Source organism: Pseudophryne corroboree, chromosome 3 (assembly GCF_028390025.1).
Source record: "Pseudophryne corroboree isolate aPseCor3 chromosome 3, aPseCor3.hap2, whole genome shotgun sequence".
In the NCBI taxonomy this organism is placed as follows: domain Eukaryota; kingdom Metazoa; phylum Chordata; class Amphibia; order Anura; family Myobatrachidae; genus Pseudophryne; species Pseudophryne corroboree.
Window position 1 is genome coordinate 446,093,196 of NC_086446.1, and position 13,446 is coordinate 446,106,641.

The 13,446-nt window shown below is 48.5% G+C and overlaps 1 protein-coding gene across 1 annotated transcript in view; it reads left to right on the plus strand.

Annotated features, from left to right (window-relative positions):
* Positions 1-13,446, plus strand: part of ACOT8 (acyl-CoA thioesterase 8) — a 114,841-nt gene that overhangs the window by 28,571 nt on the left and 72,824 nt on the right. Inside the window, exon 4 of the mRNA XM_063960485.1 lies at positions 687-844. Coding sequence (XP_063816555.1) covers positions 687-844 — 158 coding nt within the window. The remainder of the gene's footprint in view (positions 1-686; positions 845-13,446) is intronic.

Consider the following 13,446-nt stretch of genomic DNA (forward strand, 5'->3'; position numbering starts at 1 on the left):
AACCAATGCATTTTGATTCCGCATCTTTGTCAGGGCAGGTCAAAGCTGCATGTGCAGCCATCGTCTGTGCACTGCAGGAACTCCTGGCCAGCTGTGTTAATGTGAAAAACAACACAGATTCACTTTGTGCATATCTACAGAAGTAGACCCCCAAATTGACTGAGTATCTTTTGCAAATGCAGTTCTAGTGGGAGATGGACTGCTTATGGTGTATCGCAGCCATTATGTGTATTACTTGAGACATTAAATAATTCATATCATACAGTAATATTGCAAATATGCATCCAAATGCAGCAAGAAACACTAACCTGTGAATTAATTACTAAACTGCCTGTAGCCTGGTTTCCTCAATGATTTACTTGTCCAAATAAGCCCCACCGCTGACCCTCCTGAACTTCCCTCCTACTTCCCACCCAGTCACACTTTTTTGGCAAAGCTCTTCTCACTTCAAGTTCCATTAATCAGGCCAATTCCACCAAAGTTGGGAGGTATGGAATCATGCACAGAACATAACTTAAGAAAGATGTTAGAAACGGAAAGTAGAGTAGACAAATATATCACCTGAGGATTGTTTCACAGAACTATTACAGTGAACAATATTACTCCACATAACTCCAGGTGTCTGATCTAAACTAACCTTCTTTTTACTTGTTGTGTAGAAATAATCTGCCATATCTTTCACCTAGGGACCCTGCACTGGTGGATAAGCACAGATTAGGCCTGAATAAAATCTTGGCACAAGATGTTCCCATAGAGATAAAACCTATTAACCCACCAGATATGTTCCATCGCATGCCACAGGAACCACGGAAGATGTTCTGGGTGCGAGCCAAAGGATTTATAGGTAATGCCAATGTGTTTTAAAAGTTATTAATTATAACCCACTATCATCACAGTAACATTTCCTGTCGGCAACAATAAAAGAGTGCAGCACAATGGACATATAAAGTATGTGTTTTTAAATGATAATCTCTTGGTATGGCTGACATTAACCGGAATCACTGGGCATCCGCTACAGATAACTGCTACATGAAATATACTAGTTTTCCAATCTTTATTTCTCATACGTCCTAGAGGATGCTTGGGACTCCGTAAGGACCATGGGTATAGACGGGATTCGCAGGAGACATGGGCACACTATAAGACTTTGAATGGGTGTGAACTGGCTCCTCCCTCTATGCCCCTCCTCCAGACCTCAGTTAGACTCTGTGCCCAGGAGTGACTGGACACACACTAGGGGAGCTCTACTGAGTTTCTCTAAAGACTTTATTGTTAGGTTTTTTTATTTTCAGAGAGACCTGCTGGCTACAGGCTCCCTGCAGCGTGGGGAGTGAGGGGAGAGAAGTCAGACCTACTTCTTCTTAGTTCAAGGGCTCAGCTTCTTAGGCTACTGGACACCATTAGCTCTAGAGGGTTCGATCACTTGGTTCGCCTAGCTGCTTGTTCCCGGAGCCGCGCCGTCAACCCCCTCACAGAAGCCAGGTGAGTATTAGAAGAACAGAAGACTTCAGTGACTGCAGCAGACTTCAGTAACGGAGGTACATCGCGGCGGTCGCGCTGCGCTCCATGCTCCCACACACCAACGGCACTTAACAGGGTGCAGGGCGCTGGGGGGGGGGGAGCGCCCTGGGCAGCAGGTTACTGAGGGTCAAACACGCGGGCAAGAGTGGAATATTCGGTGCCCGGGCATCATGTCCGATACCCCCGCCAGTGAAAGCAGCGGTCACGCTGCGCACCATTGCGCCCACACACCAACGGCTTTCCGAGGGTGCAGGGCGCAGGGGGGGGGGGGGGGCGCCCTGAGCAGCAATATGTACCTCTCTGAGGGTGGCATAAGAGCATATATACAGTATGTAGGTGCTGTTTATGGACCCCCACCGGTTTAAAAGCAATGTTATTAACGGGACTGAAGCGCGCCGGGAGGGGGCGGAGCTTAGCCCTCACAACAGATTCAGCGCCATTTTTCTACATGTCCCTGCCAAAGAAGTGTATACTGTACAAACGAGAGGGGACACAGAGTTGTTAGTGCTGTATTGAGAGAAATATATCACTGTCTTCGATAATGGGCGTATAATCATTATTGTTGTGCATATAAGTCCGTGGTCAGATGTACCCACTATAGCTTGTCAGCCCACATGTGTCGACATGCGGGAGTTCTCTGTCACAAGTAGCTGTGGGGATCGCTGTCGGCATTGCCGACACCTGTTGGTACTTAAGTCAGCAGATACAGTGTCAGCAGGTCTGTACTGTATGTTTTTCATAAGTAAACACTGTATGGGAGACACAGTAGTATGGGGGTGACCCTGTCAGCGCCACCTGTTGTTACTGGGTGTAAATTAACTTGCTGTAACTGCCTTATACCTGTATGTGTATATCTCTCTAGGTATATGTATGGTACGGTTCCATGGGCCTGTAGCTCGAGCACAGACATTGTAATATTTGTGGGGGAGTGTTATTAAAATTATGTATGTATACTTCCCTGGGACCCCTCGGGGTCGCAAGAATTTTATTTTGCCTGGTTACTACTCCCTGCTGTCGACAAATACTAGGTTTTCTGTCGACCATACGGTTTCCTGTTAGATCCACAACTGGGGCATTCGGTACATGGTCATACACATTCAGAACACATTAATGTCACTTGGGACCCGACGGCTCCGGACTATATATATTATAGGATATGTGGGTATATGTGTATTACATTATGTATATTCATATTACGATTTTTAATGGATGCTGAAGTAAAAGTATTCCTGCTCTTGTGCTGGTCGCTCTGTTGATATAGCTCTAGGTCGGCTGTGACGAGTTGGTCTCAGATCCTAGTGAGGACTCCGAATGATTATTCTTTTCCTGCCGCGGATAGAATACTGTGGAAGTCAACTCCTGGTCGATACGGGGCCCTGTCACAAAGGATCGTAGAAGCTAAGTGATATTTTATTTCTATGCTTTGATGTTATTTACATTACATGCACATGGGGGGGAGTTTATATTCGGAAAGCCATCCGATGGAATTACCCTAAAGAGAGTGGGGAATGTTTCTTATATTGATTCTTCTCTATAACATTGCGGCAGGCTGCCGTGCGACTACAGGAGGTGTGGCCAGGGAAATGCTGAGGCTGACTCCGAGAGATACTGGAATTTTTCCCTGAGACGGTGTACCGCTTTATGGGAAGGCTTCAGTTCAGTCATTCTCGGCGAATACCACTGGTAAGTTTAACTTTGTGAGTTAGTTTCCCTCACTACGGTTGGTGACGCATTCTGTTGTGGGATGCAGTCATTTTAACCGGCTCGATACAGTTCTTTTTTTCCCTTTCGGTGCTGTTTGTGGACGGTGAAAAGTTAAGAGTTCTGCAGCCTCGTTGGGTTCGCAGAAGCAGATGTCGTTTCTGTTCTGTCACATCCACCGCATGTTGCTGGGTCTATCTGGCTGGAGTTCGTTTACTACTCTTCAGTCAGTCCGGGAATGGACTTGGACCTGTGAGTCAATTATAGAATCCAAAGGGGGACATACTGGCATTACAGATGGTTTCCCTCACTGATTTTTCAAATACATTTTGCCGTTTACCCTCTGGAAGGGGAGGTAGTATGCGACGCCATACCAGAGTTGCGTCAGGTTCAGGGCATTGTCCTGCTGTCCCTATTTACAAAAAAAATAAAAAAATTAAGGGAAAACAAGGATTTCTCTTTACCAGGATTATCTTTGCCGTTTCACCGGAGTGATGGCAGTAGGATGGTATTATTTCAATAGTGAGAGCCATTGATTTTCTGTTCTGGGACACTCTCCTAATTAAGGCGAGGTCAAGACACAGGTGCAAATCGTTGCTTCTTTCTGACTGTTCTTCAACACAGGGGAAAGCTGTTGTTCCCAACGACGCAGACATCAGAGATGGGTATCAGAGTAGATACTGAACGGTTGAGGTTCTGTGTATTCCTGTGGAAAGAGGTCTGAGGATCCGGAGTCGGATCCAGATTTGCTGTGACGATCCATCAATATGTTCCGTTGATGAAGAAGATGGGTGCGGCCTAAGAGGCCTTTTCGGTGAGCAGGTAAAATGCCAGAGTGGTTTTCACGGGGCCAGTTGGAAATGTGGTCCGGGTCTCACCTGCACATGAGCCAGAATATAATCCTAATGGCCAGGATATCGCTCCTGTGGTGTCTGCTCAGTTCTCACCTCCTAGATGGACGAAGGTTCGGTATCCAGGATGAGATCCTGGTGTTCATGCATGCTGATCTCTGAGACTGAGGAGCAGTCCTTGCAAGGGAAGTATTTCCAGAGGAAAAGGTCAAGCGGGGAAGCTTGTCTGCAATAAGTTTTCTTGAATTAAAAACTATTTTCTCTAACGTCCTAAGTGGATGCTTGGACTCCGTAAGGACCATGGGAATAGCGGCTCCGCAGGAGACTGGGCACAACTAAGAAAGCGTTAGGACTAACTGGTGTTCACTGGCTCCTCCCACTATGACCCTCCTCCAGACCTCAGTTAGAATCTTGTGCCCGGCTGAGCTGGATGCACACTAGGGGCTCTCCTGAGCTCCTAGAGAGAAAGTATATTTTAGGTTTTTTATTTTACAGTGAGATCTGCTGGCAACAGACTCAGCGAGGGACTAAGGGGAGAAGAAGCGAACCTACTTAACTGGTGGTAGCTTGGGCTTCTTAGGCTACTGGACACCATTAGCTCCAGAGGGATCGACCGCATGGAACCGGCCATTGATGTTAAGTCCCGGAGCCGCGCCGCCGGCCCCCTTACAGAGCCAGAAGAAAGAAGTGATCCGGAAAATCGGCGGCAGAAGACTCCTGTCTTCAACAAGGTAGCGCACAGCACTGCAGCTGTGCGCCATTGCTCCTCTTGCACACCTCACACTGCGGTCACTGATGGGTGCAGGGCGCTGGTGGTGGGCGCCCTGGGCAGCAATATAAACACCTTGCCTGGCAAAATCATCACAATATATAGCCCCAGAGGCTATATATGTGATAAATACCCCTGCCAGAATCCATAAAAAAGCCGGAGAAAAGTCAGCCGAAAAAGGGGCGGAGCTATCTCCCTCAGCACACTGGCGCCATTTCTCCCTCACAGCTCCGCTGGAAGGAAGTTCCCTGGCTCTCCCCTGCAGTCTACACTACAGAAGGGTAAAAAAGAGAGGGGGGGCACTAAATTTAGGCGCAATATACATATATAGCAGCTATAAGGGGATATAATTTAGTTAATCCCTGTATTATATAGCGCTCTGGTGTGTGCTGGCATACTCTCTCTCTGTCTCCCCAAAGGGCTTTGTGGGGTCCTGTCTCCTGTCAGAGCATTCCCTGTGTGTGTGCGGTGTGTCGGTACGGCTGTGTCGGTACGGCTGTGTCGACATGTTTGATGAGGAGGCTTATGTGGAGGCGGAGCAAATGCCTGTAAATGTGTTGTCACCCCCTGCGGGGCAGACACCTGAGTGGATGGACTTGTGGAAGGAATTACGTGAAAGTGTCAACTCCTTACATAAAAAATTTGATGACATGCCAAATGCGGGACAGCCGGCTTCTCAGCTCGTGCCTGCCCAGACGTCTCAAAGGCCATCAGGGGCTCTAAAACGCCCGCTACCTCAGATGGCAGACACAGATGTCGACACGGATACTGATACCAGTGTCGACGACGAAGAGACTAATGTAATGTCCAATAGGGCCACTCGTTACATGATTGAGGCAATGAAAAATGTTTTACACATTTCTGATGTGACCCCAGGTACCACAAGAAGGGTATTATGTTTGGAGAGAAAAAACTCCCAGTAGTTTTTCCCCCTTCTGAAGAATTAAATGAAGTGTGTGAAGTAGCGTGGGCTTGCCCAGATAAAAAATTGGTAATTTCTAAAAAGTTACTAATGGCGTACCCTTTCCCGCCAGAGGATAGGTCACGTTGGGAAACACCCCCTAAGGTGGATAAAGCGCTTACACGCTTATCAAAAAAGTTGGCACTACCGTCTCCGGATACGGCCGCCCTAAAGGAACCTGCTGATAGAAAGCAGGAGGCTCTCCTGAAGGCTATATATACACACACTGGTATTATACTGAGACCAGCTATTGCTTCAGCATGGATGTGCAGTGCTGCAGCTGCGTGGTCAGATTCCCTGTCAGAAAACATTGACACCCTAGACAGGGACACTATATTGCTAAACATAGAGCATATTTAAGACGCTGTCTTATACATGAGAGATGCACAGAGGGATATTTGCCGGCTGGCATCTAAAATAAGTGCACTGTTTATTTCTGCCAGGAGAGGGTTATGGACTCGGCAGTGGACAGGTGATGCAGATTCTAAAAGGCACATGGAAGTTTTGCCTTATAAGGGTGAGGAGTTGTTCGGGGATGGTCTTTCAGACCTAGTGTCCACAGCAACGGCTGGGAAGTCAGCATTTTTACCACATGTCCCCTCACAACCAAAGAAAGTACCGTATTATCAGGTACAGTCCTTTCGTCCCCAAAAGAGCAGGCGGGGTAGAGGCGCGTCCTTTCTGCCCAGAGGCAGAGGTAGGGGAAAAAAGCTGCAGCATACAGCCAGTTCCCAGGAACAAAAGTCCTCCCCCGCTTCTTCTTCTAAGTCCGCCGCATGACGCTGGGGCTCAACAGGCGGAGCCAGGTACGGTGGGGGCCAGTCTCAAAAACTTCAGCAATCAGTGGGCTCGCTCACAAGTAGATCCCTGGATCCTTCAAGTGGTATCTCAGGGGTACAGGCTGGAATTCGAGACATTTCCCCCCCGCCGTTTCCTCAAATCTGCCTTGCCAACAACTCCCTCAGGCAGGGAGGCTGTGATAGAGGCAATTCACAAGCTGTATTCCCAGCAGGTGATAGTCAAAGTGCCCCTACTTCAACAAGGACGGGGTTACTATTCCACAATGTTTGTGGTACCGAAACCGGACGGTTCGGTGAGACCCATTTTAAATTTTAAATCCTTGAACACATGTATAAACAAATTCAAGTTCAAGATGGAATCGCTCAGGGCGGTTATTGCAAGCCTGGAAGAGGGGGATTACATGGTATCACTGGACATCAAGGATGCTTACCTGCATGTCCCCATTTACCATCCTCACCAGGAGTACCTCAGATTTGTGGTACAGGATTGTCATTACCAATTCCAGACGTTGCCGTTCGGCCTGTCCACGGCACCGAGGGTATTTACCAAGGTAATGGCCGAAATGATGATACTCCTTCGAAAAAAGGGAGTTTTAATTATCCCATACTTGGACGATCTCCTGATAAAGGCGAGGTCCAGGGAGCAGTTGTTGGTCGGCGTAGCACTATCTCAGGAGGTGCTACACCAGCACGGTTGGATTCTAAATATTCCAAAGTCACAGCTGGTTCCTGCGACACATCTACTGTTCCTGGGGATGATTCTGGACACAGTCCAGAAAAAAGTGTTTCTCCCAGAGGAAAAAGCCAAGGAGCTGTCATCTCTAGTCAGAGGCCTCCTGAAACCAAAACAGGTGTCGGTGCATCACTGAACGCGAGTCCTGGGAAAGATGGTAGCTTCCTACGAAGCAATTCCATTCGGCAGGTTCCATGCCAGAACCTTTCAGTGGGACCTGTTGGACCAATGGTCCGGATCGCATCTTCAAATGCATCGGCTGATAACCCTGTCTCCACGGACCAGGGTGTCTCTGCTGTGGTGGCTGCAGAGTGCTCATCTCAGAGAGGGCCGCAGATTCGGCATACAGGACTGGGTCCTGGTGACCACGGATGCCAGCCTTCGAGGCTGGGGGGCAGTCACACAGGGAAGAAACTTCCAAGGACTATAGTCAAGTCAGGAGACTTCCCTACACATAAATGTTCTGGAACTAAGGGCAATTTACAATGCCCTAAGTCAGGCAAAACCCCTGCTTCAAAACCAGCCGGTACTGATCCAGTCAGACAACATCACGGCGGTCGCCCATGTAAACCGACAGGGCGGCACGAGAAGCAGGACGGCGATGGCAGAAGACACAAGGATTCTCCGATGGGCGGAAAATCACGTGTTAGCACTGTCAGCAGTGTTCATTCCGGGAGTGGACAACTGGGAAGCAGACTTCCTCAGCAGGTACGACCTCCACCCGGGAGAGAGGGGACTTCATCCAGAAATCTTCCAAATGATTGTAAACCGCTGGGAAAGGCCAAAGGTGGACATGATGGCGTCCCGCCTAAACAAAAAGCTAGAAAAGTATTGCGCCAGGTCAAGAGACCCGCAGGCGATAGCTGTGGACGCTCTAGTGACACCGTGGGTGTACCGGTCGGTTTATGTGTTCCCTCCTCTTCCTCTCATACCAAAGGTACTGAGGATAATAAGGAGAAGAGAAGTAAGAACTATACTCATTGTTCCGGATTGGCCAAGAAGAGCTTGGTACCCGGAACTTCAAGAAATGATCTCAGAGGACCCATGGCCTCTGCCGCTCAGACAGGACCTGCTGCAGCAGGGGCCCTGTCTGTTCCAAGACTTACCGCGGCTGCGTTTGACGGCATGGCGGATGAACACCGGATCTTGAAGGAAAAGGGCATTCCGGAGGAAGTCATTCCTACGCTGATTAAAGCTAGGAAAGAAGTAACCGCAAACCATTATCACCGCATATGGCGAAAATATGTTGCGTGGTGTGAGGCCAGGAAGGCCCCAACGGAAGAATTTCAGCTGGGTCGTTTCCTGCACTTTCTACAGTCAGGGGTGACTATGGGCCTAAAATTGGGTTCCATTAAGGTCCAGATTTCGGCTCTATCGATTTTCTTCCAGAAAGAACTGGCTTCACTACCTGAAGTTCAAACTTTTGTTAAGGGAGTGCTGCATATTAAGCCCCCTTTTGTGCCTCCAGTGGCACCTTGGGATCTCAACGTGGTGTTGGATTTCCTAAAGTCACATTGGTTTGAGCCACTTAAGACCGTGGATTTGAAATATCTCACGTGGAAAGTGGTCATGTTGTTGGCCTTGGCTTCGGCCAGGCGTGTATCAGAATTGGCGGCTTTGTCATGTAAAAGCCCTTATCTGATTTTCCATATGGATAGGGCGGAATTGAGGACTCGTCCCCAGTTTCTCCCTAAGGTGGTATCAGCTTTTCATTTGAACCAACCTATTGTTGTGCCTGCGGCTACTAGGGACTTGGAGGATTCCAAGTTACTGGACGTAGTCAGGGCCTTGAAAATTTATGTTTCCAGGACGGCTAGAGTCAGGAAGACTGACTCGCTATTTATCCTGTATGCACCCAACAAACTGGGTGCTCCTGCTTCGAAGCAGACTATTGCTCGCTGGATTTGTAGCACAATTCAGCTTGCGCATTCTGCGGCTGGCCTGCCGCAGCCTAAATCTGTAAAAGCCCATTCCACGAGGAAGGTGGGCTCTTGGGCGGCTGCCCGAGGGGTCTCGGCTTTACAACTTTGCCGAGCTGCTACTTGGTCAGGGGCAAACACGTTTGCAAAATTCTACAAATTTGATACCCTGGCTGAGGAGGACCTTGAGTTCTCTCATTCGGTGCTGCAGAGTCATCCGCACTCTCCCGCCCGTTTGGGAGCTTTGGTATAATCCCCATGGTCCTTACGGAGTCCCAGCATCCACTTTGGACGTTAGAGAAAATAAGATTTTACTCACCGGTAAATCTATTTCTCGTAGTCCGTAGTGGATGCTGGGCGCCCGTCCCAAGTGCGGACTGTCTGCAATGCTTGTATATAGTTATTGTTAACTAAAGGGTTATTGTTGAGCCATCTGTTGAGAGGCTCTGTTATGTTCATACTGTTAACTGGGTATAATATCACGAGTTATACGGTGTGATTGGTGTGGCTGGTATGAGTCTTACCCGGGATTCAAAATCCTTCCTTATTGTGTCAGCTGTTCCGGGCACAGTATCCTATCTGAGGTCTGGAGGAGGGTCATAGTGGGAGGAGCCAGTGCACACCAGTTAGTCCTAAAGCTTTCTTAGTTGTGCCCAGTCTCCTGCGGAGCCGCTATTCCCATGGTCCTTACGGAGTCCCAGCATCCACTACGGACTACGAGAAATAGATTTACCGGTGAGTAAAATCTTATTTTCAATGAACATATGCTTCGTGATCTGCCCGTGTTAATTCTGTCGGACGACTTGACAGCAGTGGTGTTGTAAGTAAGCCGCTAGGGCGGAACAAGGAGCAAAGCGGCAATGGCAGATGCCGAAAAAGTTTTCCGCTGGGTGGAAAGACTGGTAAACGCTATATTAGCAGTCTTCATTCCGGATGTGAACGACGGAGAAATAGATTCCTCTGCAGATGCGATCTCCATCCGGGAGAAATACAGTAGTCATCGAGAAGTTTTCACTGAAGCGACAAGTCTCGGAGGAGTGCCTCAATGGGACATGTTGGCGTCTCGCCTCAACGAGAGATCTCAGGGATATTGTTCCAGGTCAGGGGACACTCAAGCTATGGCGGTGGACGTCCTCGGGACACCTTGGGTGTTTTCACTCTTCTGAAGGTGATAAATGTAAGAAGAATAAAGGTTCAGGCGATCCTCATTGTTCCGGTCTAAACAAGGAGGGCTTGGTATCCAGCTCATCAAGATTTACTCATAGAAGATCCCTGGCCTATTCCTCTACGTGAGGAACTGTTACAGCAAGATCCGGGAGTGTATCAGGACTTACCGCGGCTGCGTTTGACGGCGTGGCAGTTGAACGCCATATCCTAGCCAGAAAGGGTATTACCAGTGGAGTAGTTTCAACACTTCTTCAGGCTAGAAGAGAAGTAACGGAAAAGCCTTACCACCAGGTTTGGAGAAAATGTGTTTTGGTGTGAATCCAAGAAGGCTACTACGGAAGATTTCAGTTGAGTCGTTCTTCTCCATTCTTTGCAAGCAGGTGTGGCTGCAGGCCTAAAGTTAGGCTCTGTTTAAGTGCGGTTTTGGCCTTCTAAATTTTCTTTCAAGAAAGAATTGGCAACCTTTCCGGAAGTTCGGACCTTCGTGGAAAGAGTACTGCACATCCAACCTCCATTTGTGCTCCCATTGGCACCGTGGGACCTTGACGTGGTGTTGCGTTTTCTTGTGTCACAAGGATTGAAACCTTTATGAAAGGTTGTGTTAAAATTTCTCTCTTGGAGAGTGGTCATGCTTTTCGCTTTGGCGTCCGCAAGGCGGATGTCGGAAGTAGCGGCTGGGTCTCATAAGAGCCACTGTTTGATCTTACAGGTGGATAGAGCGGAATTGAGAACTTGGATAATAGTTCTGCCAAAGGTGGTTTCGGTGTTTCGCAGAAACCAGCCTATTTAATGCCTGTGGTTTCTTAAGCATTGGCTGTTTCAAGGTCTCTCGATGTAGTCAAAGATTTGAATATTTATGTCGCCAATTTGGCTCAGATTGGAGAAACAGAGGCTCTGTTTGTCCGGTATGCTCCCAGCGTGATTGGGGCGCCTGCGTCTCTGCAGTCTGTTACACGCTAGATCTGTGATACGATTCGGCTTGCACGTTCTATGGCTGGATTGCCGTTACCGAAGTTGGTGGTGACCCATTCTACTAGGAAGATGGGCTCTTCTTGGGCGGATGCCCGAGGAGTCTCGGCGGTTCAGCTTTGCCGAGCGGATACTTGGTCGGGTTCAAACACTTTTGTTAAGCTCTACAAGTTTGATACCCTGGCTGATGGGGACCTCATGTTTGCTCAATCGGTGCTGCAGAGTCGTCCGCACTCTCCTGCCCGGTCTGGAGCATTGGTATAAACCCCATGGTCCTTACGAAGTCCCCAGAATCCTCTAGGACGTATGAGAAAATAGGATTTTAATACCTACCGGTAAATCCTTTTCTTTTAGTCCGTAGAGGATGCTGGGCGCCCGTCCCATTGCGTACTGTGTCTGCAGTTATTGGTTATGGTTACGCTCTTGTGGTGTTTCTTTTCTGTCAGGCTGTTGCTGACGTTGTGCATGCCAGGGCATGCGGTGTCTTATTATTGATTGTGTTGACACACTGGTTGTGTTGCATATTCTCTCAGCATGTGGCTGTGTATTGTTCATGCCGTTGGCTGGTATTCTATTGAATGCCACGTTCTGCGGTATGTTCGTGGTGTGAGCTGGTATGACACTCACCGTGTTTAAACAATAAATTCTTTCCTCGAAATGTCCGTCTCCCTGGGCACAGTTTTCTAACTGAGGTCTGGAGGAGGGGCATAGACTGAGGAGCCAGTTCACACCCATTCAAAGTCTTATAGTGTGCCCATGTCTCCTGCGGATCCCGTCTATATCCATGGTCCTTACGGAGTCCCCAGCATCCTCTACGGACTAAAAGAAAAGGATTTACCGGTAGGTATTAAAATCCTATTTTCTCTAGCATCCATAAGGGATATTGGGGACAGATTAGTACGATGGGGTATAGATGGGTCTAAAGGAGCCAGTGCACTTTAAATTTCTTCAACTGGGTATGCTGGCTCCTCCCCTCTATGCCTCCTCCTACAGGTCAGTTTAGAAAAAAGTGCCCTCAGGAGAGGATGCACACTCTGCAAGCTCCAGAGTTTTTCTTCAATTTCTTTTCAAGTTTTATTTCTTTCAGTATGTTGTTTGGGCAACAGCATACCTGCACCGTGGGAGTTAGGATGGGGACTGTCACCGGCCTCTTGAGGTGCAGAGCCGCTTCCCAGGTGCAGGACCACCGTCCTGAGTGGCTGCTTGTTCAGCGGGGCATGGCGCCTTGGCTGTCGCAGCTGCAGCATGCTGCACACCCCTAACACTGCCTGAAGGTGATCATCGGTGGTGAGTACCAACCGGAAAGCCCCGGTTCACTGTGCGGCAGAAGCGCGGGTGAGGCGTACAGGTCCCTCCTGGGGGGGGACCTGCTGCAGCCCCTGTGTGAGACTGGCTAATAAAAACGTTGTACGAAGCATTTATGTGAGGCTACATACATTAGGAGACATAGCCAGTATAAATATTCAACAGTAGCTCTGGCGCCATGGTGGGAGACGTAGCTACATGAGAGCGGGCTCAGCTGCATTTTGGCGCCTTCATCTGCATAGCAGCAGCAGCCTCACGGCTCCTCCATATCAGTCCCTGGATCGCTGGTACCGGGTGTAGAAGGGGAGAGCCGCTATACCTGTGCACAAGTAACATCCCTCTGATTTCTGGTTCCGGTATGAATGGTCGACAATGTTAAGATTGACCACTATTGGTCGACATGGACTAATGGTCGACACATGAAAGGGTTGACATGAGGGTTTTTTAACTTTTTTTTTTTAGTGACGTTTTCTGCGTAAATTGACGGGGAACCTCAATTAGTGCACTGCGTTCGCTCGCCATACTTCGGGCAGGTTACCATTCCCAATCGTAGTCCACGTGGATCGTAAAGTATGAAAGTTCCAAAAAAGATTTATTTTTATTTTTTTAGAAAATCTCGTGTCGACCTGTTGTCAATGTCGACCAATAGTGTTCGACCTAATGAGTGGCGGCCTTAACATTGTCGACCATCTGACCGGATACCCTGATTTCTCATATGACAGTCTCACTGTTTACACAAAAAACACTGAC